General features: G+C 43.2%; 1 protein-coding gene across 2 annotated transcripts; it reads left to right on the forward strand.

The window, feature by feature from the left end:
• The first annotated feature begins 1925 nt into the window (after positions 1-1925).
• On the forward strand, positions 1926-24429 carry SFXN4 (sideroflexin 4). 2 transcript variants are annotated; one of them, XM_066621597.1, is made up of 14 exons: positions 1928-2007; positions 5199-5264; positions 7112-7186; positions 8886-8912; positions 9000-9054; positions 10898-10923; positions 14649-14702; positions 14798-14887; positions 15033-15095; positions 15800-15890; positions 17027-17142; positions 19051-19136; positions 22204-22321; positions 24032-24429. In XM_066621597.1, exons 1-14 carry the CDS (start codon positions 1969-1971, stop codon positions 24107-24109), a joined length of 984 nt encoding a protein of 327 aa, XP_066477694.1. In that variant the 5' UTR covers positions 1928-1968; the 3' UTR covers positions 24110-24429. The 2 variants fall into 2 exon arrangements, with proteins under 2 accessions (XP_066477695.1, XP_066477694.1); XM_066621598.1 differs by lacking the exon at positions 5199-5264 and having other exon boundaries at positions 1926-2007.
• The last annotated feature ends 1375 nt before the right edge of the window (positions 24430-25804 follow it).

Genomic DNA, 25804 nt, shown 5'->3' on the forward strand with positions numbered 1-25804 from the left:
CCCTGGACCAAATCTGCCCAATCCCCACCCGCCTCATTTCCCCCTACCTCTTGACTTGTGTCTTCACAGCAACTCCATGTGGTAGTAGCTTAAGTAGGGCAGGCCTTTGGAGCTGTGGGGCAAGTCATCAAGAAAAGGCTGTGCAGGATTACATCAAGAAATCAGTTTTGATAAGTCAGTACCATTACTGGGTTGGATCCAAGCCCTCTCTTGCATAGGCTTTGAAAGGTTGTTGCAAACCTCTAAATGAGGCTTTGTGCACCCATTGGGGTCATGACCCACAGGTTGAAGAACACTGCTCTACACTGAACTGAACATGCTTGTGAGTGTACTGTAATTTGCAGAGAAAGTGTATGGAACGGGCAGGGACCTGTGCACCCTTGGCAGTGATTTATGTCAGTGTTTCTTAGACTGAGTTGGGACCTGATTTCTGGTGGGTTTTGCAGAACCTCCAATGAAACCATGGGTGATGGGAAGATCAAATAACTTATTGCTTCAAGCCCTGATGCTATTCAAAAATCAGAGGACTGCTAACTGCCCTGCAAAGAATGGAGCTCCTGCAGGTTGCAAGCTTGTGTAAATATAGGGAAATAAATGTCTGAGTATCTTTTTTTCTGGTGTGTTTTTATCCAAGTCTGTCAATGGTAGGTAGCGGAAGCAGGTGAAGGTTGGGTCATATAACTTAGGGCACAATCCTAACCAGGTCTACTAAAAAAGAAGTCCTATTTTGTTCAATGGGGCTTTCTCTCAGGAAAGTGTGGTTAGGATTCCAGCCTTAGTCCCTCAAGCTTTTAAGCTATTAGGGCTGCCTAATTATGAGAAATGGATTAAGGTGTTTTTTTTTTGTTTTTTGTTTTGCAAATAATATTACTGGTAAATAAATATTTCTTTCTAGATCATCTTTTTCTAAAGTCTCATGAAGCTAGGTAGGTCTTAAAAGACCCTTTAAAAAGTGGGTCCTGGTGCTAAAAAGTTTTGAGAACCACTGATGGATGTGATTGCAGTGGGTTCAGAATGTGTTGTTACAATTGTGAAAATTCTTCCAAAAGTGTAAGTAGCAGCAAGTCCTTGTGTTATTAACCATTAAAAAAAAGTGGTGTGGGTTCATCTATAGCAGGGGTGGGCAAACTTCCAGCTTTAGGGATCCTGGACCTTTGATAATTGTTAAAGGTCCAGGATCCCTAAAGTTGAAAGTTTGCCCACCCCTGATCCATAGCATAGGAAAATAATTAGTGGCACTGTCACTCAAATGGTGGGCAGGCTAGCTTTTTCTCTGACCCATGATATGGGTGATTGTCTATTAAGGTGGTATTTATTCTATAAACAGAAAAATCAAGGTCTACCCACTGCAAGCAGGGTTGACCATCCTTTCCTGGCTGAGCTCCAGCATCTTGAACAGCAGCTGCTGTACAGCAGGCAGGAATTCAACAGGTAGTTTATCCTTGCATCCCAGGTTGGATTTCTGCTTTTCATATGCTGCTGTTGCACGTATAGAATCCCGGGGATGGCAACCGTGCAGCAAAGGAAGTGCAACTTGTCAAGGGCAGGAAAGGGAATTACAAAGCAAATTGCAATAGTGATTGTGAACGTGCTTATTCCAAAGGAAGCCCCAGTGAGCGGAATAATACTCCCTAGTAAGTGAGTACAGCATTGCAGCCCTGATTCTATATTGATAAGGTTTCTGCAATAAAGGGGGGGGGGTAGCACAGTGGGGAAAGCAGAGATTCATTTCAAGGATTTACTACTAGCAGGAGAAGTGCCAACACTGATCAGGAACTGCCAGATCCAGTAGGTGCTGATTGATGATGGGCCAAGGGTGATGCCCAAGAGTGAGTGCCAGCAGCCCAGCAGAAGGCCATCGGAATGACGTCTAAGGACGGGGGGCAGAGCCTGAGCCAAGAGAGGAAGTCGTCAGTGCGCGCAGCAGCTGCAGCTATCCGGAGCGGAGGCTTTCCGGCGCTGCGCCCCATGGATTTGAATGGGCAGTTCTGGAGAAGCGAGGGCCAAGTATGCAGTCAGTGGAGCGCCGCGCGGGGTCTGCACTGGGTGGTCGGGGCTGCGGCGCAGCGGGGGCCGAGCTTCGAGGCCGGCAGGCGTGCAATGCAAGCAGGTTGAGCTTGCAGAGGGCCGGGAGGACTGCATGGCTGTGAATAGGGACGCTCGCCGGTGGCTCGCCTGGCATTTCTATGCACCGTCAACAACCACAACACTGCAGTGAAAACTCATGCTGTGTGACAGCCGGGATGGCCATGCTAGCGTGGAACGCCTGGTGCAGAGCCAGCCCCAGAGCTGCTCCCTCAACACACAACCCAGTCCTGTCCATGACTACTCAGAAGAAAGTCTCATTGTATTCCATGGGGCTTACTCCCAGGGAAGTGTGCATAGGATTGGGCTCACAGTCTTGCAAGGCTGCCAGGTTTCAGTCATCTGAATGCACAGAGTCTTGTGGTTCTGCTCTGGAGAGTGAAGGCTGCCGTCCTAAGCATGCTTTTCCGGGAGTAAGGCCCATTGAACTCAGGGGGACTTGCTTCTCAGTAGACAAGCCTAGGCTTGGACTGCAAGGCTCCTTGCCACTGACAGTTGACTCTGAAGGTCGTACACTTTGTCCTCCTAACCTCTCGATGTCACTGGGAAGAGACTCTGAGGAAGGGCAGATTTTTGAGTACACCTGCTATAGTTGCTGAGTGTGGGTGTTATCAAGGGCAGGAAGGCAATCTAAGCAGCCCCTGCAAGCACCCATGGTGACCAGCCAGATTTGGATCAGGTAAAATGGAAGACCAGAGAAGCTTGTGGCACCTCTAACTGTACCCTTTGTTGCCGGTGATGGACTATACCCTGTGGCTCAGATCCTGCTTATTGCTTTTATAGCCCTTGTGATGTCATTTTAGAAATAGGGTTTTTTTCCCCTATTCTGGGGCACTTTTCTGACGGTCCTTCTGCTCATCTTGTAACTCTCTGGCCCTCACTTAGTTCCATCTCTGCTAACTCTTCAGGGGCTTAGGTAGGATTTCTTGTGTGGTACCCAGGGCCAGCAAGACCTCCTGATGTAGCATACCAATGCTGCCCCATTCTCCATAATTCTAGCTCAGTAGTCTCTTCCCCTCTATACTTCCTCTCTATCTCCTTCCTTTTCCAATTCAGGGAGTGGAAAGAGGAAGAAGAGCAGTGTAAGTAAGCAGGAGGACCAAGATGGGTGGCTCCACCAATCTGCTTGCCTGAGGTGACAGTTGGCCTCCTAGATGAACTGACCCTGGTGTCAGCCTTGCTGTATAAAAAGGCATTTTAGTCCCAGCTATTCCTTATCAAGCAAAGCAGTTCTTTTTTCACATTGTTTTGAGTCTGTTCATATCACAGTGTTCCATTGTCCTTCAAAGATGCACAACTCTCTGTGACTTTACCTGGTTTAGCCTTCTGAAAGCAAATCCAGTGTATGCCATTTGTTCCAGTTCCATATTCATACTTAATAAGAAGATAGCAAATTCCTGCAATAAAACAAATGTAAATAATTGTATGACAACAATGATGTAGTAATTGATAAAACAGCTGATCCTTTAATTGAGGCAATAAAAAGTCTTTTTATCATAAAATTAGTTGACCTATGTGTATATGATGGCAGAAATGAAAACCAGAGTGTGCCAGTGTTATATCAGGCCTAGGTTTGTAGCCTAGCAGAAATGGATTTTCATTTGGATTCATTTTTATAAAGAAAAGTTGGTGTGAACAGCCATGAACTGTGCTTTGCATTACAATCTGATATGTATTTACAGGGATACAAATTCCACTGAGCCCAGTGGAGTTTACTCCTACTGTGTGGAAGCTCAACTGTCCTAACTGAGGCGGAGTCTAACTGAAATCACGCAAATGTTTGCCTAGCGGATTATTGCGTTATTGTGATCATTCTCTTGCCCCAAAAAGGGAACAGAAGAGATGGGTACAATACTGCAGAGGATTACTCCTGCCAGTGGGGCACACCCCAATCTTAAACATATTTACTGTACTTAGAAGTCATATTGATTTTAAAGGATGCATGTGCGTAACTTTAGACCAGGGGTGCCCAAACTCCGGCCCTAGGGCCACGAGGCCCTTGAGGCCTCTCAATGTGGCCTCAGGGAGCCCTCAGTCTCCGATGAGCTTCTGGCCGTCTGGAATTTTGTTGGAGCCCGCACTGGCTTGACGCAACTGCTCTCAGCGTGAGGGCAACTGTTTGACCTCTCGCATGAGCTGTGGGATGAGGGTTTCCTCCACTTCTTGCTGTTTTACATCAGTAGCGGCAGCAAAGGAAAGGCCAGCCTTGCTTTGTGCAAGGCCTTCTATAGGCCTTGAGCTATTGCAAAATCTTCAGTCATTCACAGAAGTTCATCTTTAATATATTCATTAATGTAAACTTATGTAAATTTATTCAAATTTTAAATGTAAATTAATTCTTTTTTTCCCTGGCCAACAGTGTTGGAGAGATGATGTGGCCCTCCTGCCAAAAACTTTGGACACTCCTGGTTTAGACTGAAGGATTCATTCAGTTTATTGGAGGGTGGTTTGAGGAAATCAAGAAGGGTTTGTGTACAAATAGGACTAGTTGAAGGGCACAGATGAGAGGCTAACAGGCAGCCCCATCCTATACTTGGCATCACCACCGGGTGCAGCAGTGCCAAAATGGCTACCGCTGTATTCAGCAGTGCCAGCGGTCTCCTCAGTGGAAGAGGACTGCTGTTCCCTTTCCCCGAGGAATGCCCCAAGCCCCTCAGTGGGGCTTCTCAGGTCTGTACCAGCTATTTTGTTGGTGCAGACTTGAGAACCTCCATGTCGGGCTTTGCAGCGCAACACAGATAGGATAGGATATGGTTTCTCCCCCTCCCCGCTCCAGTTCCCCCCCCCCCATCTTATCCACTCTCCCTGCCCTGACTCTGACCGTACTCTGGGTGGTGTCCATCCAGCACAGGTCTGAGCACTGGCACTCTTACACTCCTGGTGTTGCAGACACGCCTTACAGCATGTTTGTGACAAACAGCACCAACATTTGGCCCGCACTGGATTGTAAGACTGTAATCATATATGCACCTACTAGGGAGTAAGTCCCACTAAACTCAATGGGGCTTACTTCTCAGTAGACATGTCTAGGATTATGTTGTAAATTGGGCTCGTACTAGGAGTGACTAAATTTTCTAGTCTCCTGTTTTAAATAATCTCCTGTTTTTCTTTAGACCTTTTTCCAAAGATTTCGTCATTGGGCAGACATTTTGGACCCTCTTGTCTTATTTTCTTCTACTGTGAGTAGCTTTCATATTTAAGTTTTTTACTTTGACTTTCATGTGTAGCTGATGTGAGTAGGGATATTTAAAGTTCTGCAGGTCACCCCTATACATGTTTACTCAGAAATAAGTCTTACTGAATCAAGTACACTGAATCAAATAAATATATTTATTTATATTCCTTAATAAAATTGTATTCCTTAAATAACACATTTCTCTCAGATTCTAAAAATAGAGTTATTTTCAAGTTTGTATTATCTGCTTTTTTTGTGTTACACTTGTACAAATTGTTTTCTTTTCAAGAAACAGTTTCAGCAACAGCCTCCCAGAATCTATTTTCAGCTGAAAATTGTGTTTTAGCGCATGCTTACCTCCCCCACATTGTTCCACTGCAGTTCTTATATTGTGTAATCTGGGATGAGTAAATGAGATACACTCTGGAATATGGAACAAGGGTGGAGGGGTCTTTGATGCATGCTTGCTCTGTAATTACCATCATAACATTGATTCCAGCTCATAAGAAAATAAGAATGAAATGTGATATATTTTCCTATAGAGTTGGAATCAATGTTATGATGGTAATATCAATTTGAAAAAAGGACATTCACAACATAGGACAGTCCATTTTTTATTTTATTTTTTGAAACATAAGTTTTTGAATTGGAGGACTTCTGGAGAGGAAAATAGGGAGGGTTACTTTATTGTTTATGACCAGTACCTTGGACCTGTACTGCTCCTAGACAGGGCACATGTTTGTTCATGCTCAGTCCCAGGATGGTCAATTGGTATGTGCCTGGCCCTTGTTCCATACGTACATGCACACTCTTTCTCTTTCTCTCTCCATCTGGGAGAAAGGCTGTACCAGTGTCAGTGTGTGTTGCATGCACAGGGGAAGGTTTCAAGGATTGGATTGTTCCCGTGGATGGAGAGTAGTCAGAGTCTGTGGACTTTACTTTGCCCACTCTGTAGTCCATAAGAATGCTACTGATGTGTATGAGACTGTTCTCAGGAAAGGATTGCAGACGGCATTTCACTTGACCGTTGCCTTGCAAGTGGGATCATAAATCATAGCTTCTTATACAAAAGTACAAGTGAATGTGGTGTGCATATGATATTACTCTAACACAACTTTCCAATCTTGGTAGAAAAACAAAGCTTCAAAGAAATGTATGGTTCATATACATAAAAACAAATACGATGTACAAATATCTAACCTTGGTGATTCAGGTTGGGCCTTTACTTCTCCATACAACTAGATGTTGTCACAGATGCAGACTGCAAGGATGTTCAGGCTGTCTCATGTCAGCATTCTCTTCCCTGTAACATCTTGGCTTAGTCTCTGTGACATTATGTTGTCATGTTGTGTGTTTCCTTGCCCCTGTTTCATAGGCTGCTGCTTCATGCAGCATAATGATGCCATGTCACACCTTGAGCATCTTAGATGTTACAGAGGCAATAGAAAGAGGAAAAACTGGTGTTAGGTAGCAGCTTTGTGTTGGCCACAATACTTTTTTGAATCTTAGTCACCAGTGAGGAAGAAGTGCTGTTCATGAATATCAACATGCATGCTACATACAGATTCTCCATGTATGAAACACGTGTGAGGAGGGGGATGGACAACTGGTTCTCATGACTTCTTTGTTGTGGAAAAACAGCAGCAGGAAAAGCATGGGTGTTTAAATGATTTTCCTCACTCTGTGTTCCTGATCTAAACTGCTCCTGCTGCAAGAGATGTGCAAGCATAATACAGGTAGATCTTGCATTCACAAAACATACAATGGAAGACTGGCTACAGCAGCTGAATTGGATAAGAGACTGATATCTTGATTTATTTTGTTTTTGGTTTTTAAAAAAAATAAACACAGGCAGAAATTGAAAAATCCAGAGAACTTTTACAAGCAAGTAGACAAAATATCACAGGATCCTTACGGGACAAAAAGGTATTTAATGTATTTGTTCCAATAAAAACCTTTTCCATATGTTTGTTTGTGTCTGTACCATTATCCTTTCAGTGTGCAAAATTCTTATATTCAGCTTTGCTTCTTGTTGTTGGGTAGATTGATACTGCAGCAGTGAGTCCATAACAGACCATTGAATTTGAACCCAGGTCTCTAAAAGACAGGCCTAAAACTTTGGATGCCTTCAGAAGTGACCCAAAATTCATATAATTTGGGTGGGATCAACATTTCTGGTTTTTGAGCTTGTAAACATGATTTTCACATGGAAAACAACCCTTTTAAAAATAATGTTCGTTCCAACCTATCCAGATACTGTATTTATTTTGACTGGTTCGTAGGACATACTGATTTTGTGTTGTGCAACATTAATGTGAATGCATACAAAATATTTAATAAGTAGCTTCTTCTGAACAAAAATAGAGAGGTCAGGGATGAGTTAGGAATGAAAAATCATTGCAGCTTGAATTTGAGTAAGAGCGCAATCCTTACCTTCTCTTTGGCCAGTGCAAGTCCCTTGCACCAGCCCAGGAGTGTCACAGACGTGCTGTAAAGCATGTTCACGCCTCCTTAAGAATCAGCTGAGCCTGTGCACAGATGTGCGCTGGCTCACAGAGACTGAATCCAGCCTCCACGTTCCCAGGAAAAGGTAAGTTTGTGCTGGCCAAGGGTGGACGGCATGGGGGGGGGGGGTTGGAGAAGGTGGTGGAAAGGTAAAACAGTGACTTTTTTGGATGGGGGGGTGTACCAGTAGGCAAACTGGGCCCAAGAGGGGTGGAACTGGCCTGGTCAGGCTGGACCCTAAACACCTTGCCAACCAACCTGCTGTTACATCAGGCTGCTTGAATCTGCATCAGTGTTTTCACTGCTGCAGATCCGAGTAACCCCATAGGATGGCTACTGTGCTACATGGAGCAGCCACCCCTGCGCTGGATACCGCACAGGCCAGTTGGCCTACCTGTTGCTGTGCAGGATGAGATTGGGCTGCAATACAAGTATTGTACTTGTGTTAGTCACCACTGTAAAAAGAAACTGCAAAGGTCGTTTCTGTATTTCATAGGAAATGCCTTTCATCTGTTTCAGTGGTTCTCACACATTTAGCACCGGGACCCGCTTTTTAGAATGAGAATCTGTTGGGACCCACTGGAAGTCATGTCATGACCGGAAGTGCCATCATCAAGCAGGAAAATTTTTAACAATCCTAGGCTGCAATCCTGCCCACACTTACGCAGGAGTAAGTCCCATTGACTATCATTGTTAAAACCATATACACAGTAGCCTGTTAAAAGCATAGTACTGTAATACTTCCCCAAATGCAGTTACATATCATGTTGGCATCAAGTTTAATATATTAAAAATGAAATATTGTAATGAGTGGAGACTCACCTGAATTTAGTTCGCGACCCACCTAGTGGGTCCTGACCCACAGTTTGAGAAACACTGATCTTTTTGACTGTGCTGACTCTGAAAGGTTTTTAAATGTGTGATAATATTTTTGGGTTTTTCCTTGTAAGTCTTGGAAAGGCTACTGATTGTAGAAGGGACTAAAACTACAAGTTTGGTGGGTTGAGCTCTGCAATGAATTGAAAACTAAACTAAAATTTAAATGTTACACAATTGTATATCCAGCTATAAAATTTATCCTGAAATACCATTTCTCAAATATTGTTTCCCACTTGTTTAGATAAAAGAAGCCTGGAAAATAAGCCTGGTGAGTTTATTAGTTAAAAATAGGTGATTTTTTTCAGTTTTATTTTTTAGTAAAGATTTCCTAATTCTTTGCTTTTTCTCCTCTAAGGCCTCTGTTCATCCTGGTACTGGTGATATAATTCCCATCATATTTAGGCCACCAGGTCAGTTTCCACATTTAATTTTAATGGAAATTTGTTTCATATCTCTTAAACTTTAAGGACTGATTATTCAGAGTTGTATTAACAGTGTTCAACTTACTAGCGAGTGATGCTATTGTAACTAGTGCTGATTGTTGCATGGAGGACTTTGTTGTTGCTGTCAGATGGACAGCATACAACCAGCAAGCATTTTGTGCCTGTTGGTGTATGAAGATCTCAATATTAATTTGTGTTTCTAGCTCTTGTGGTTAAAGTGACTTCTTAATGTAAATAATGTATCTTGGAGACCCAGATGGGTCAGTCTTAAAAACAGTATTATTGTTTCTTTTGTGAGATTTTTTTTAAGCCCATCTCACAATTTTGAAAGTCTGACAGATAATTTTTGATCATCTGATATCAGCAGTTCTTGTTGTCACTTCCTATATACTGAATGACTGGCTGCTAAAAATGTCAGAGTTTTGTTTCTTATAAATAAGTTTTGTTTCTTATTTAATTCCTAAATCAAAATTTTCACTTTGACTTAGCTGACTGAGGGCCCAGTCCTATCCAATTTTCCAGCACTGGTGCAGCTGCAATGCAGCCCTGAGGTAAGGGAACAAACATTCCCATACCTTGAGGAGGCCTTTGTGACTGCCTCCCCATCACGGGATGCAGCATACACCCCATTGGCATAGTTGCACTGGCACTAGAAAATTGGATAGGATTGGGCCCTGAGCTGAGGAACTGCTGTTTCTAATCTTGTGCTGATTATTTTGTAAATGGTGCTAGTAATGTCATAAATGGGGTCTGTGTCTTGGCATCACCACGTTTGACTGCAGGGGTAAAATACCAATTCATGATGGTGACTGTGTGTGCATGAATTATTTCCCATGTGGTGCCAGGTACTGAACTGGTATATTCTTCTGAGGCATTCATGCTTGAGTTTCATGTTGTTTTGTTCTATAGTTTTAAACATTCTGCTTAATCAACAGCTGTTTTCACCAGATGTCCCACATCCTACTTTATTTTAGCATAAAAAACACTTCCACATCCATGTGCTAGCTTTTGAGCTGACTGACACTGTATTGGAGGCTGCTTGGATTTGCTCGTAGTGTTGATTGACATTCTGATTGACATAGGGTGCAATCCTAAACAACTTTCCAGCACTGTCCTAGCTGCAATGCAGTCCCATGATAAGGTAACAAGCATGCTCTTAACTTGAGGAGGTCCCCTTGACTGCCTTCCCACTGCAGGATGCAGTGCACGCCCCATTGGCAAAGCTATGTCAGTGCTGGAAAATTGGTTAGGACTGCACCCATAGTAAAATACAGAGCCAACTTAACTCAAGTATCTTGTTTAACATGGACATACTTTTCATGATCTCTCTCTTAATTTACCTGGGGTAACTTCTTACTATCTATTAATGCAGATCACATTGCCCCATGTTTTTTCAGGGAACAGGTTTCCCCCAGAGTTCTGTTCTGCTACTCCCAATTAGCATTATCCAGATGGATGGTTGCGTTACATTGGTCTTGGAGTGCAGCTGGACCTTTCAGTTCCTCTGTATGAGAAATACAGTTGAGATTCTAGCTCTACCCCTCTCTTTTTAAGATTTCTGGTAGACACTAGGTTGGATTCTGCTTTGTACTGCATGAATGGAAGCACTTCATGAAATAGAATTGCAGATACAGAAGGAAACCTCACATTGGTGCAAATCTCCTTCTGAGAACATAAGGAGCTTCCATTTATGGAGCACTAGCGCAGGACCCAACTTTTTTTGGTTGCCTTTCTAGTTAGGCCTATCAAGAAATCCTTCACAACAATTGACTGTACTTTAATTAAGATGTTTGTGTTATCTCTTTTAAAGCTTTCTTGCCCTTTACTGCTCCATTGGTAAGTAATGAAGGGTATTTTCAGTGTGTTTGTGGGCTCTGGGGTTGCCAGGTGTCACATACTGTATTCTAAAACCTTACAGTTGCTGCAGATGGCACAGAGTTGAGTTACGGCTGTCTGCTGATTAAAGATTACTTAGCACAATGGTTCTCAAACTTTTCTCACTGGGACCCACTTGTTAGAATGACAGTCTGTCGGGACCCATTGGAAATTATGTCATTTACCTGGAAGTGATGTCATGGCCAGTAGTGACATCATCAAGCAGGAAATTTTTAACACCGCCCATATGATGAAATCTAATTACTGTAGATACTCCTCTATAGTAAGTAAAATTTTTGCCAAGCAATCAAGCTTCAATTCTCACTTCGACTTATCTCAATCAGAGGGCAGAGCCTTTCAACACTGAACAGTTTTGTTTCTTTCTCAAGCACAGGGCAGGCACCACTCATTAGAAGCAATTTGTTTCTACAGCAACTTCACTGGGAAATTCCAGCCAAAGTTAACCTTTTATTCTCCTTCCTTCTGCTGCAGCCTGGTTCTGGTTTGCAAATGCTTGTAAAGCAGGTCTGTTTTTTTCCAACACCAGGATAGGATCCTTCTTTCCATTTGAAGCAAAGTCCCAGGCTAAAATTCAATGCATCATTACTTAGGAATAACACCCATGGAAAGCAGTGGGTCTACTTCTGAGTAAAAAGAGTTGCAAATATATGCAGCTGCATCTCTCTGCTGTGAATTGAATTGCACACTCCCAGTTATGTGTTATGGGTTGTATTTTGTACGTAGAGCTTCTGGCTTAACACATCAGACACCTTAAAGGTGGATTTGGTTCATGGTTCTCCTGCAGTGGTTCCCAGTCTTTTTCACTTGCATATCCCTTGGCAGCCCATTTTCATAAATTGTACTCTTCATTTTAGCAAAATGTTTGTAATTAATAATACAAGCCCTCATCTCCTCTATATGAAAGCCCAGACTTAATGTATCAGAGTTTTGCACCAGAAGTGCGCTGAGAAATTCTGGGTGATTGATCACTTTCCATATTATGTTTCAGCTTTTTTACTGTGCTGGTTTTCAATCACTGGTTCATAGATGAATTGGTGACCTAGCTATTAGTGGGGCTTTCACAGCCAACTAGCTACCTCCCTTCCTGCCTTACTGGTCCTTGCAAGGCATTCCTGCCTTGCAAGACATTCTGGATCACAACCTGCCTTTTTTTTTGCCAACATTCCATTCTTTTTCAAGTACCCCTAAATGTCCTGTTGATTATCCCTGGGAGTACATGAATACCAGGTTGGGAACGACTGTTTTATTCGTATGTTGTTTACACTCTGATAGTGTTTACACCTCCCTGCATTACAATCTCTGTGCATGAACTGGAGGTTGTCCATGACTTTCTGTGCCTTGGCTCAACGATCTCCGACACTCTGTCTCTCGATACTGAGCTAAACAAACGCATCGGTAAAGCAGCTACCACGATTTCCAGACTCACAAAGAGAGTCTGGTCCAACAAGAAGCTGACAGAACATACCAAGATCCAGGTCTACAGAGCTTGCGTCCTGAGTATACTTCTGTACTGCAGCGAGTCATGGAATCTCCGCTCACAACAGGAGAGGAAACTGAACGCTTTCCACATGCGCTGCTTCCGGCTCATTCTCGGCATCACCTGGCAGGACAAAGTTCCTAACAACACAGTCCTGGAACGTGCTGGAATCCCTAGCATGTATGCACTTCTGAAACAGAGACGCCTGCGTTGGCTCGGTCATGTCGTGAGAATGGATGATGGCCGGATCCCAAAGGATCTCCTCTATGGAGAACTCGTGCAAGGAAAGCGCCCTACAGGTAGACCACAGCTGCGATACAAGGACATCTGCAAGAGGGATCTGAAGGCCTTAGGGATGGACCTCAACAAGTGGGAAACCCTGGCCTCTGAGCGGCCCGCTTGGAGGCAGGCTGTGCAGCATGGCCTTTCCCAGTTTGAAGAGACACTTGGCCAGCAGTCTGAGGCAAAGAGGCAAAGAAGGAAGGCCCATAGCCAGGGAGACAGACCAGGGACAGACTGCACTTGCTTCTGGTGTGGAAGGGACTGTCACTCCCGGATTGGCCTTTTTAGCCACACTAGACGCTGTACCAGAACCACCTTTCAGAGAGCGATACCATAGTCTTTCGAGACTGAAGGTTGCCAATAAATGAGTGTTTACAAAAAGGTGGTGAAGACCAGAATTTAAAAAGAATAAAAATGTATCTTATGATCTTTTACTATGTTTTTAATAAATTAGAGACTACAGTTCTTAGGTAACAATTAGTGGTTGGTATTTTTCAGGATCTGGCCTCAGGTAAAATCAGACAAAACTATAGTCAGACACCCCCCTAAGTTTAATCCCTGGTTTATCCGAGGGTCATAGGAAATTCCATGATTTTTGGCTCAAAACCTGCCCTCGACTTATCTGTGGGATCAACTTATAGGCAGGTGTCTGCGGTGATTAGGGCTGCAATCCTATACATACTTTACTGGGAGTAAGCCCTATTGAACACAATCAGATTTACTTCTGAGTAGGCATGCATAGGATTGTGCTGTAAGTAAATTAAAAGTTCACAATAAGTATACATTTTAAAAAATTATTTAGAGAAACTCCTCCTATCCCTCCCAAATTGTTGCTGATCTGTTTAAAAAAAATCCTCCAAACATCCCAAATGCTGCAATCCTATCCACACTTTCCTGGGAGTAAGCCCCATTGACTATTATTGTTAAAAGCATATACTAGTCCCTTTCTTCACCCCATCTAACTGATTAATCTATTTAGTTCACAACTACAATGTACTAAAGCAGGGAGCAGCTGTGCTGATGAAAGGTTCTGGCATATTGTATAGATAGCAAATGAATGTAAGCTGTGCATTCTGCAAGAAGTTAAAACTGTTAATATTACTTATTACTATTACAACAAATACAGTAGGAGTCCAGGGTGATTCCTTCTATGATATTTAAATAAATGTGCTCTTTAAATAAGCACATTTTCTAGTGACTTTAGGAGATATATTCAAATCTTGCATGTAAATTGACCTGTGTACAGTACATTGAAACAATCAACATGTATAATGTGTACAGTTCTGTATATGATTTTTGTAATGTGTTCAGTGGTCATACCTGAAGCCGAGTTTATATGCTGCCAGCAGTAGTGTGGCAGCCTTACAGTTCTTGTAATATTGGCCCCAAGGGTAGGGTGATGCTGGCGTGAACAGTAGCCATGTTCTCAGCCTGCCCACATGATCTGTTGCTTCTGAGTGTAAATGGAGTGGAATGGAAGCAATTCTGTCACAGTGGCTGCCACACCATTGTTTTTAGAATATGTGTTGGGCCTGAGAGAGAGGTTAGTGTTGCTTCTGGATCAGGATGAAAAGACTAGGTTTTCAGGAGCTAACATTTTAAATTTTTGTCGAGGCTTTTGGAACTGCCAAAGCAATATGACCACTTGGGGAGATAGAAGATGTACCTAAATGGCATCTTGTAACCCTGAGGACAGCAGGGGAAACTGGCGGAAGGATTGAGAGTGACATTAGATTACATCAGAGTTACCACTAGTTTTAGAGTGACCTTTTCCCTGCTCTTATTTCTTGATCAAGCATCTTTCCAACAACCCAAGAAAATCATCAACTTTGCTGTCTAAATTACTGGTGCTTATACGTGTCCTCTTGATATTGTCTGTCTTCACTGAGTTTTTTCCCCCCTACAGGTTGTTGGTACTTTTTTATCACACAAAGGACCAAGACCAACATTTATTTGGCAGGTATGGAGCAATCCATTTTGTTTTGATGTTTTGATACTTTTTCATGATAAGCCCAGTTTGCCTCTTTACCTTTTTGTAATCCCAAAACTTTGCAGCTCCTTTTCCACTCCTATATTAGTGGATTCAACTTCGCTAATGGGAACTCTACAAGAAAGGAAACAGAGAATATTACAACAGAGGCAAACGTATGTGTTATTTTACATTAGTTTTTCATGTAGCTTGTACATATAAACATGTACATGTAAACTTTACAAAGCACTATGCAACAAAATTACTTTGATGTTGTTGAGGATGACTATTTTCTTATTTTTTGAGTGTTTTTGCCTTTAGGGGTTTCAGTTCAAGCAGTTGCTTCTCACTGTTGGTGCAGTCTCGTATTCTGCATGTGTGGGAGTAAGTATTTCCAAGTTCTGTCTGATTTGTTTTCTGTATATTGTGTCTTTGACTGAACGCATGGGTAACCAACTTCTAACACTCTGAACAAGGGCTTGTGGTATTCCTGAACAGACGCAGGGAGGACCTGTGATTTGGCTTCTGCCTAGCAGTGAATTCCCCTGGGTTTTAGGTTTCATTTTTACAAAATATTTTGTATTCATACTTGCCTTTCTGAGCTGCTTTTCCCCCCCTGGTATACAAAGGCAGAAATGTGAAGTTGCAAGGGCCAGAGCATGCCTGGGTATTGTAGTTTGTGATTGGACAGTGGACTTTAAGACATTATTCAGGATGTGGAAAATGGTAACCCTACTGTACGTTGTCCATTCACAAGATTGCTTTATTGCACTAAAGCAACATGGAACAAGTTAAATCGGCACGGCAAAGTGACCTTGCTGTATAAATGAATATTCTAGTGGCACAGGAACCTGTGAGGAATGAGGGGCAAAAGAAAATGTATTGAATTAAAAAATTTTTCTTCAGGATAATAAAAATAAGAATCCTTCATTGCTTCTGCTAGATTAACTCTTTTTTGAGATTGGCTTCATTAGGAAAATTTTCTGGATGATACAAAGGAATGGATGGAAAATGCATCTATTAGTGTATATCACGCAGCATTTTGTTCTGCCTTGTGAAATGCTTTTCTTTCTGATTTTTTTTTCTAGACTCTTCCTCAGTACCTTCTAACACGCTATAAACTGCAGGGTCCTTCTGCACAACTGATCTTCACAAAAATTGTACCAGCTCCACTTACAGGTGGGTTAGCAGAAATCATTCAGTGCTTGTAGGATGGAAATCAGCTGTAAATGCCATATAGCCATGTTCTTGATTTATTCTACTGTCATCAGGTTGCAGGGCAAGTCAGCTGCTGTTTCAGAAGTAGCAAGAGGATGCTCTTATCTCTTCTTGTTGCATGATCAGCCTGTTATTTGCAAAAATGTTGGCTTGTTCAGCTCTTGCAAGGAGTGTAGTCACCCCTCCACTTGAGGCTGGCATTTGTCAACCTCTGCTTGAGGTTGTCACTTGAGATCAGAATTTGTTCTGATCAGAACCAGGGGACATCCACTAAAATTGAGTGTTGGGAGAGTTAGAACAGACAAAAGAAAATATTTCTTTACTCAGCGTGTGGTTAGTCTGTGGAACTCTTTGCCACAGGATGTGGTGATGGTGACTGGCCTGGATGCCTTTAAAAGGGGATTGGACAAGTTTCTGGAGGAAAAATCCATTATGGGGTACAAGCCATGATGTGTATGCGCAACCTCCTGATTTTAGAAATGGGTTATGTCAGAATGCCAGATGCAAGGGAGGGCACCAGGATGAGGTCTCTTGTTATCTGGTGTGCTCCCTGGGGCATTTGGTGGGCCGCTGTGAGATACAGGAAGCTGGACTAGATGGGCCTATGGCCTGATCCAGTGGGGCTGTTCTATGTTCTTATGTTCTTTCAACTATTCCATTGTTAGGACTAGGAGCTGCTAGTGGTTTATATAAAAAACATTTGTTTGCTTATAATTGCACTACGTTATCAAACTATGCGCCATAGCTTCTTGGGATCTTCTTCCACTCTAGTTCTTGCCCTTATGTTTTGAACTTCGTGAAAACAAAAGTGAAATCAAGAAGATTTTGATTTATCAAGTATATCCTACTTCTTTTGGGACTACAGCTTGGATTCCATTAATGCTGTAAAACAGTGCTGGTTGCACTCTGCTACAAGTAATTTCCAGAAGCTCTTGTTCTTTTGTTTATCCCACAATATTAGGTGCAGTAATCCAAATGGGTGACTGTTCCATTCACAGTGAATAGACATTGTATTGGGTATTCAATAAAGAATTGATTTTAGACATGTTATGCTTTTGTTTGTTTTGCTTACCAACCATGTTCTTTTTCTTTTACAGCGCTCTTGTGTGCATTTAATGTGATGGTAATAAGAAGTAGTGAATTTGAGAATGGAATTGAAGTCATGGATAGTAATGGAAAAGTCATTGGATTTTCACAGAAAGCAGGAGAAAAGGTAAGCAAAACAGCATGACCGCGAATGTGCCCTTTGTTTTTCCATTCCAACAAAGCTGCCTATGCTGAATTAGCTGATCAGTTACCCAGGAGCTTTCTGCTTCTAATTCTGTAATTTTGGAAGTGTAATTGTCCGCCCTCATAAAGAAAGCTTGTTCCTCTTTCTTTATGGCCTCATGTAAATTTCAACTTACTAGATTCTTCGTGTTTCCTCTTCCATAACTTCTCCCTTTTCTTCTTCTAGCTATATTTCCTTTTTTTATTATGACCTTTCATTTCACCTGGCTTCCTTTTAACAGGATTGCTTTCGCTCTGTTGCCCAATAGGAACAAAATCTTGTTTGTCCCATTGTCCTGTGATGACTTTGGTTGCTTTCTCCATAGCAAAGTGCTGGTGACTTATTAACCAGATAAGCTTTGAAGGATGCCTGCAGTTCCCTGTATATTCCTGTATACTAGTGGTTCTCACACATTTAGCACCAGGGACCCACTTTTTAGAATGAGAATCTTGTCAGGACCCACCGGAAGTGACTTCATGACTGGAAGTGACGTCATCAAACAGGAAATTTTTTGACCATCCTAGGCTGCAATCCTACCCACAGTTACCCAGGAGTAAGTCCCAGTTACTGTCATTGTTAAAAGAACATACATAGTAGCTTGTTTAAAGTACAGGTCTGTAACATTTCCCCAAATGCAGTCACAGACCGGGGTAGCATCAAGTCTAATATATTAAAAATAAAATATTGAAATGAATGGGGACCCACCTGAAATCGTCTTGCGACCCACCTAGTGGGTCCTGACCCATCGTTTGAGAAACACTGCTGTATACTGTGAATTTCTCATACGTTTCAAAGTGCTGGCTATACTCTTACTCTTACATGACATTTATTACCTATATAGTCTTACAATGGGGTTAGGATCTGGATACTTGCAGGACCAACTCTCTCCGCCTGTTCTCCCAAGGCCATCATGGGATGCCACCTTTGAGAGACTTAGGTTGATGACAACCCATGATAAGGGCTTCTCTTCTGTGTTCTATTGAATCTCAAAAGGCATAGAGTTCCAACAGCCCCCCCTTTTTTGCTGGTGTTTTGTTGAAAAGAAGTTTTCTGTTCCAGCACTGCTTTCATTGAACTGTATATTGAAACCACTTGGTTTCTTTGTTTTAGTTCTCAGCGTTGGTTACAGTAGCATTAGCTGATTGTTTTGTGTTTTAAAATATTCATTTAAAAAAATTTTTTAGTTTTATTATTTGATTATTTTATTTTTTTAATAATTGTAAGCGTCAAATGAGAAGAAAAGTCAGGATATAAACTATTTAAATAAAAAATAGTTTGGCTCTAAGTCCAATAAGTCCATGCACCATACAACACATTTCCCAAATGTTGATGACAGGTAGCCTATATATTGGCAGCTTACATTGTATGATCTTCTATAGTAGGATGTACCATGTTATGGCAAAGGACATCAAGTGAACAGTGGTGAATGTGTAGTGAGGACCAGGAGTCTCTCCAGTAATTTGAGCACGGCCTAAATCCTAACCAACTTTCCAGCTCCGACATAGCTGTGCCAATGGGGCATGTGCTGTATCCTGCAGTTGGGGGGGGGCAGTCATGGAGGCCTCCTCAAGATAAAGGAATGTTTGTTCCCTTGTCTCAGAGTTGCATTGTCCTTACCTCGGTGCTGGTAAGTTGGTTAGGATTGTGCCCTACATTGAGTACATCATAGTCATTTTGTTGGCTTTGATATTTTTCATTGTGCCAAATGGATCCATTTTAGTCTCTTGCTGAACAAGCCTAATTAACCTTATAATCTCTATTTTGTTTGCTTTTGTTCAGTGGATTCATAACAACCTAGAAGCATTACAAATATTGGTGCCTAAGTCCAGACTTTGTGTTTTTTTTCCCTAGGCAGTAAAGGAAACAGCATTATCAAGAGCAGCAATGTTTGGGACTGCACTAGTTATTCCAGATATTGCTCTGCACTTCTTAAAACGGTAAGAGAGATCTGCGGTGTAGTTTCAGAGCAAAAAAAGAATAACAAGGAGGAAACTGGGGGAGAGCATTTATATTGCACCCTTTTTCTTAATTACAAGATAATTTCTATGATAGGTATCTGTGCACAGCCATTCACACCACAAACCAATCCCCGGCCATATATGTTGTTCTACAGGGAGCATCTGCAAATGGCTTTAGGTTTCTTGAGAATGCAGTTTTGTTCTAGAGACAGAAGAAAGTCAGGCACTTTTAGATATCTGCATTTTGCTCCAGCGACATTGGGGTAATTCCAAGTATCTTTTTGCATTGGGAATAAATATCATGGGAATCTAAACTTGAAAGAATGCCTGATCATGTAGAATGCCTGTAGATAGGATCCAGCAGCTCTTGTTTCGTAGCTTGACTTGTATCCTGTCTTGTATAATATGTTCACAGATTCCCTTTGTTTGGATTAGACCCTACCTGCTTTGGCTGGTGGGCGATGAGAGTCCCTGGTGACTGGACATCAGTGCTAGGCTCAGAACTTGAGGGAAGGGATTGGGAGCTTCAGGGTTGGGCCACTGTGCAGTCAGAGGCCGGTGGGCCAGGTGCCAAGCTAAGCAATGTTGAGCAGCCTTGGATGTGGCCTGGTGTGTGCTGGAAGTGACACCAGTGGCGTCACTAGGATTTGTGTCACCCGGTGCGGGAGGCCTGCGCATCACCCCATGCAGTGGGTGGGGCAACACCCCAGGTGGTGGGTGTGGTGATGTAACATTGTCCCGACCCCACTGGTTTTTTGGCAGTACCTTTTAATAGAACACAAATGTTTCAATGTGGTTTGTTTCATTGCATTCTACATGAAATTACGCATTGATATATAACATGATGGTATCATTCCTCCAAACTCTGATTTTAGTGATTTTGAAAACTTGTGGAGTCACACACACACACACACACACACACCTGTGTCAGCTTACTAACATCTTATTGCAGCAGTTCTCATACTTTTAGCACTGGGACCCACTTTTTAGAATGACAGTCTGTCCAGGACCCATTGGAAGTGATGTCTTGGCCAGAAGTGACATCATCAAGCAAATTAAAATAAAAGAAATAATTAAATAAGGGGGAGCCAGTCCTGTTCCACCAAGTGAGTTTTCTCTGTAGTCTGCCTGCAATAACACCCCCCCCCAAAGAATCAGTGAGATCTTCAGCCCTCCCAGTGCCCAGTTTAAAGTCCTTACATAAGAACATAAGAACAGCCCCACTGGATCAGGCCATAGGCCCATCTAGTCCAGCTTCCTGTATCTCACAGCGGCCCACCAAATGCCCCAGGGAGCACACCAGATAACAAGAGACCTCATCCTGGTGCCCTCCCTTGCATCTGGCATTCTGACATAACCCATTTCTAAAATCAGGAGATTGCGCATACACATCATGGCTTGTACCCCATAATGGATTTTTCCTCCAGAAACTTGTCCAATCCCCTTTTAAAGGCGTCCAGGCTAGACGCCATCACCACATCCTGTGGCAAGGAGTTCCACAGACCGACCTTCTATTTCAAGCACATCAATACAAAGACCCACCTGGTTTTACAAGCCTGAGAGCCCAATCCTATGCCTGTCTACTCAGAAGTAAGTCCCATTAGAGTCAGTTGGGCTTACTCCCAGGAAAGTATGGGTAGGATTGAGCTGTGAGGGAAACTTTGCAAGTGCAAAATAGAAAACTTTCCCCTTACCAGTTCAAGCCTCTTTGTTGGTCCTTTCTAGTGGGGGTGTGTTTGCCTGGCCTGACCAGCAACCAAGGCACGCCTGCCTACTTGTGAGTAAACGCTATGTGAGGCTGCTTCGCTTCCCATAGGGCTCCATACACTCTCAGCTGGGGGGGGAGGGACCTTCTCCTCAGGTGTTTTTGGGGGCTGCACTCATTGGATCAGGACCATTCTGATGTTGGAGTCCTCTGTCTGCCCTTTTGGATGGAGCAAAGCAAGGTCGCCTACTCGCAAGTAAACATGGCCGTCTGGCTTCCTTTCCCTTCCCTTAGAGCTGAACACACTCACAGCTGGGAGGAGGAACCTCCTTCTTGGGTGTTTTTTGGGGGCTGCACTCATTGGATCAGGACCATTCTGACGTTGTTGGAGTCCTCTCAGCCTGCCCTTTCTGACAGACTATGGCATGTATGCCTACTCGCGAGTAAACGTGTGATACGGCTCACTTTCCATAGGGCTCCATGCATTTTTTCCTTCAGGTTTTTTGACCATAACTTTTGAACGAAAGGAGTTATCTCAACAGGGTGTTTTGCATTGTGTTCCGCTGCTCATTTCGCATCCAACGGTGTATGGCATAACATGGTAGCTCATAAAGGCGCGATTTTAGCGCATCACCCCCCCAGGGCATGTCACCCTGTGCGGCCCGCACCCCCCTAGCAATGCCACTGAGTGACACAGCCAGGTGTGTTGACTGGACCAGGTGCCAAAGCCTTCCACCTTGCAGGCAGGCTGCTCAGGCAATCAAGACACCACAGTATGGGGGACCACCCCTTTGAGCCAGATGTAGTGCCCAGCGCTGACAAGCATGGGGGCAGTGAGTGGTTGGGGATCTGTTTGGGGCAGGGAAGGGGGCAGGCCACTTGGTAGAATTGACTGTATATAAACCATCACTCCAGGCTGAGCAGGAGGCTCAGAAGTGGGGAGGTGACACTGAAAGTCAGATGGCTGCCAATGATCCAGGAAAGGAGCCAAGGCCTGAGTCCCTGGATGCAGCAACCTCCTGTTCTGGCCATGTTTGAGGCCTTTAGCACACCAACCTCCAAACCCTTGGAGAGGCCCCAGGCCAGGCCCTGGGCAACCATTGACCAGCCAGCCACCTGAGCAGTGGGCACATGTTGAGGTCCACCAAGCTTTTCCCTTGCCTATGGGGTGGACACCTTTGATGGGAGCAGGTAACTATTCTTGGGGAATATTGGGCTATCAGGAACAGCTTGTGAATTGCTTTCCATCTCTGTCCTTTCTAACATGTTTGGTGCTTCCATTTAACTTTCCGTATCTACGCCACACTGCACAACAACAAATCTTTTCCATCTCTTTGGCAGAACGAGCGTGTTACTTCGAAATCCACTTGCTTTGACTTCACTGAGATCTATTTTGATGGTTTCACTCGTTGGAGTGATGATACCTGTTTCATTTAGTTGGAATCCACAAATGGGCAAGGTAAATCTTGCATCCTCCATTTTTGCTGACATTGTACAGGCAAATGGCAGTTCAGGAAACAAAACTACAAGACTGAAATCTAATCAAGCCAGAAGTCTAGTTAAGTCAGGTGAATGTCTTTGCGATGTTCTGACCAGTGATGGGCCACATTTACCAATTGTCCATTGCCAATCACTGTTACCCCCAAGCCTCTGAAGTCAAGGGGCGCTGTGCTCCCCTCGCCTCCAGAGGTTTTTCTGCGCCCTGCAGAGACAGCATGCATTCGCACGCTGCCTCTACAAAGCTCAGAGTGGCTGAAAAATTACAACTTCTGGTTATCTCAGGAAACTGGAAGTGACATTTTTTCACCTTTATAAGGCATTTGGAAGCCTAGGGAAGACCTCCAGGCATCTGAATGCCTTAAAAGGCAAAAACAGTAGCTTCCAGTTTCCCAGAGGATAACAGAAGTTGCCATTTTTGAAGGGCTCAGAAAAGGGGCTCAGAAAAGCCTCCAGAGATGTGGGCAGCACAACTCCTCTCAGTTTTGGAGACTTACAGGTGACATCGTTTAGTGTTGGGTTTCAGTTGATGGGGGTGCAGGAATGCATCCCTGTCATTAAGCAACGCACTTCTGTAGTTCGAATGTTCCTTGCATCAGCTCCCAGGGTCAAATTGTCCTCTTTTATAATGGGTCTGCTATGAGCTGAACATAGAGGAAAACTGGATGCATACATAACATGCGATGGTGACCCTGACTTTCAAATGCTGTCAGTCCAAAATGCACACATTTTCCACTTGTAGAATTGCCAAACTCAAGTGCTGAAACAATATGTACCTTTCAAAAGTACAAAAAAAGGGGGGGAATGAAAAACTCTTAAGCTTAGAAATATGTGGTTGTGGTCTTGACTCCTGTCCCTACCCTTCTAAAGGCTGCATTTGCTTACATATAGCAAGTAATATCAAGATAGAATGTAATATCAGATTAAAGCCCTCTTCCTAAACCAGTAATTTTCAGTCTTTTTCATCTCATGGTACACTGAGAAGGCACTAAAATTGTTAAGGCACACCATCAGTTTTTTGACGATTAACAAAGCACACCACACTGCTGTCTAGGGGTTCATATCCCCCAATGGCCCTACTAATATGGCACTCCCCCAAACTCTTATGGCACACCTGCAGACCATTCACAGTACACCAATGTGCTGTGGTACAGTGGTTGAAACTTGCTATCCTAAATGCAGGTTTCCAGAGGATTTGGCATGTGGGAGTGTGATTTACTGTCGCTTACTGAATATTCTAGTTGACTTTAGTGCTATTACTCCAGAGTACAGAAGCTCTCCTACTTATACAATTCCAATATACAAATGTTTGAGTACAACCATAGCTGTTTGGAGCTTCCCTCTCCAGAAGTATTGCAAGCTCAGCACTTGTTTTCCTCAATCAGCCTCTCCCTTCTGCCCCCAGGAATTTAGGGTTCCTGTTGCTATAGTGACAGGGTCATTATTTGCAGTTAGCTTATCTCCTTAGCTTGCTTTGCCAGTCCATTTGATAAGACCTACAAAAAAAACACCCATGAACACAGTGTGTTAAGTAACTGAGCCTCTGTAACTGGCTTGAGGTTTCAGTGGTCTTAATGCTACAGTTTATTGTGATACTTTCACTCTTTTATGTGATGGAAGTGTATTTGCCAATCTTGCACATTGAAACAGTAAGGTTATGTTTGTGTTTCAGATACATCGAAGTGAACTTGAGCCTGACTTAATTTCTACTACTGAAGAAACTGACTTCTTTTACAACAGGGGTGTTTAATTTGGGAAATTTGATAGCTTAACAGGAATAGCATGACTGGTGCTATGAAATCGGCATTCTTGGGTTCATTTTTGATCAACAGTGATGGGTTTATGTGGTGGAATTCTCCCATATGTTGAAATGGAGTAAGTCAGCCCATCAGCCCAAATTTTTGTGCATTGTACTTTGATACAATCATGTCAAAACTATAGCTAAATGTTGGAAAAACCTAATCATCTACCACTGATTCCATGATCTACCTATATAGATAATAATAATTAAAAGTCCATTGTAGAGAACTAGGAAGCAATAAACATTTTTCTCCTTTAATTCGTGCTGTATGCTTAGTGGAATAACAGTATGAAGGAGCATGTGATCATCCCTTCTGATTGAATTCAACCTGCTGCACTGGTTGAGAAGGATCCTGGTAACCTTCAAAAAGATTATGCATCCAGTACTATAGCTTACACTATGTTGCTGACCCTCCGCTTCGACTCACCCCTACACACCTGGAGCTCATCCCTTGTTCTGGGTGGCATGTGACAGGCCTCTGGTCAGTGCTCGCTCAGCACAAACTGGGACTGAGCCAACACTGAGGGTTCAGGATTAGGCACTTAAAAATTACAAGGGGAAAGAGTTGAATTGCAGTGCTTTAACCATAGTAACCAGGTGACATTTGGCCTTGTTGCTGATCCTGGGCAAACCTGGCTTCCACTTCCTAAACTGTCTTTGTGCCTGGGAACTGTTTTCAATGAAGGCAAACAAGGCTAGAGCATTCTTGCCATAGAAGGGTGATAAGTGGTGTTTAAAAAGCAGTGGTGATAGGTATCTCCACCCAAGTTCTCTCTAACAGATAGTAGTTTGGAAATAAAAGATATCTTAAGTGCTTGTATAGTACAAAAATCAGATGCAAACTTCATATTTTAGATCACCTTATCTTTTGTTCAATTTGTTTGTCCACAAGGTTATTGATCTCAAGAATCCAGAGGACAAATAAAAGTTCCCAGCCTTCCCTTTTGTCCACCCTTTGCAAGGTACTGTATGCTGATAGCAGAAATCTAAACATAATAAGAGTGTGCATCTGTGGCCTTCAATCTGTGGCCAGCCTTTTGGTTAAACTAGGTTACCTCACCTCTTCAGATGCTGCACACATAAACCAAAAGCCTAGTTTAAATGCTGGGAATATTATACAACTTTTTAGACAGGAGCCGGGGCTTGTACAACAGCCCAAACCTGAGCTGCACAGAGGAGCAGTGGCACCAAAATGTCAACCACTGCATGTGCTGGGCAGCTACCAGCACTTCCTCTGGTGTGGGGGAAGGAGATATTTGTCCCCTTCCCCCAGGTAAGGAAGCAGGCCCCATAATGGGGCTACTAAGCTTGCACTGGCTATTTAGCTGGTGCAGAGTTGAGAGGCCACATGATGGGCCAGGAAGCCGGAGGCAGGGTCCTCCCCCAGCCCTGACAAACCTCTCCACCACCTGGAGCTTGTCCCTTGTTTCAGATGGCATGCAGCAGGCCTTCAGCAGTGCTCACATAGCATGGACTGGTGCTGAGCCAATGTTAATGCTGAGTTGGCACCGAGTGACACGGGCACGCCTTATGGCATGTTTGCAACACTTAGCACCGGCCGAGGACTGCCACTGAGGGTTCAGGATCAGGCCCTAAAGCAGGTAAGAGTTCTGGTTTTTAGAAAAAAAAAATTACAAGGGGAAG

This window comes from Tiliqua scincoides, chromosome 3 (genome assembly GCF_035046505.1).
Source record: "Tiliqua scincoides isolate rTilSci1 chromosome 3, rTilSci1.hap2, whole genome shotgun sequence".
NCBI classification, from domain to species: Eukaryota; Metazoa; Chordata; class Lepidosauria; order Squamata; family Scincidae; genus Tiliqua; species Tiliqua scincoides.

Bases quoted from the DNA above. Each gene is read 5' to 3' on its own strand.
- SFXN4 (XM_066621597.1), top strand. From the start codon at position 1,969: ATGGATTTGAATGGGCAGTTCTGGAGAAGCGAGGGCCAA. The intron at 14,703-14,797 runs GTATGGAGCAAT...AAAACTTTGCAG, and splicing joins GACCAACATTTATTTGGCAG to CTCCTTTTCCACTCCTATAT. The intron at 15,891-17,026 runs GTGGGTTAGCAG...TTTCTTTTACAG, and splicing joins TGTACCAGCTCCACTTACAG to CGCTCTTGTGTGCATTTAAT.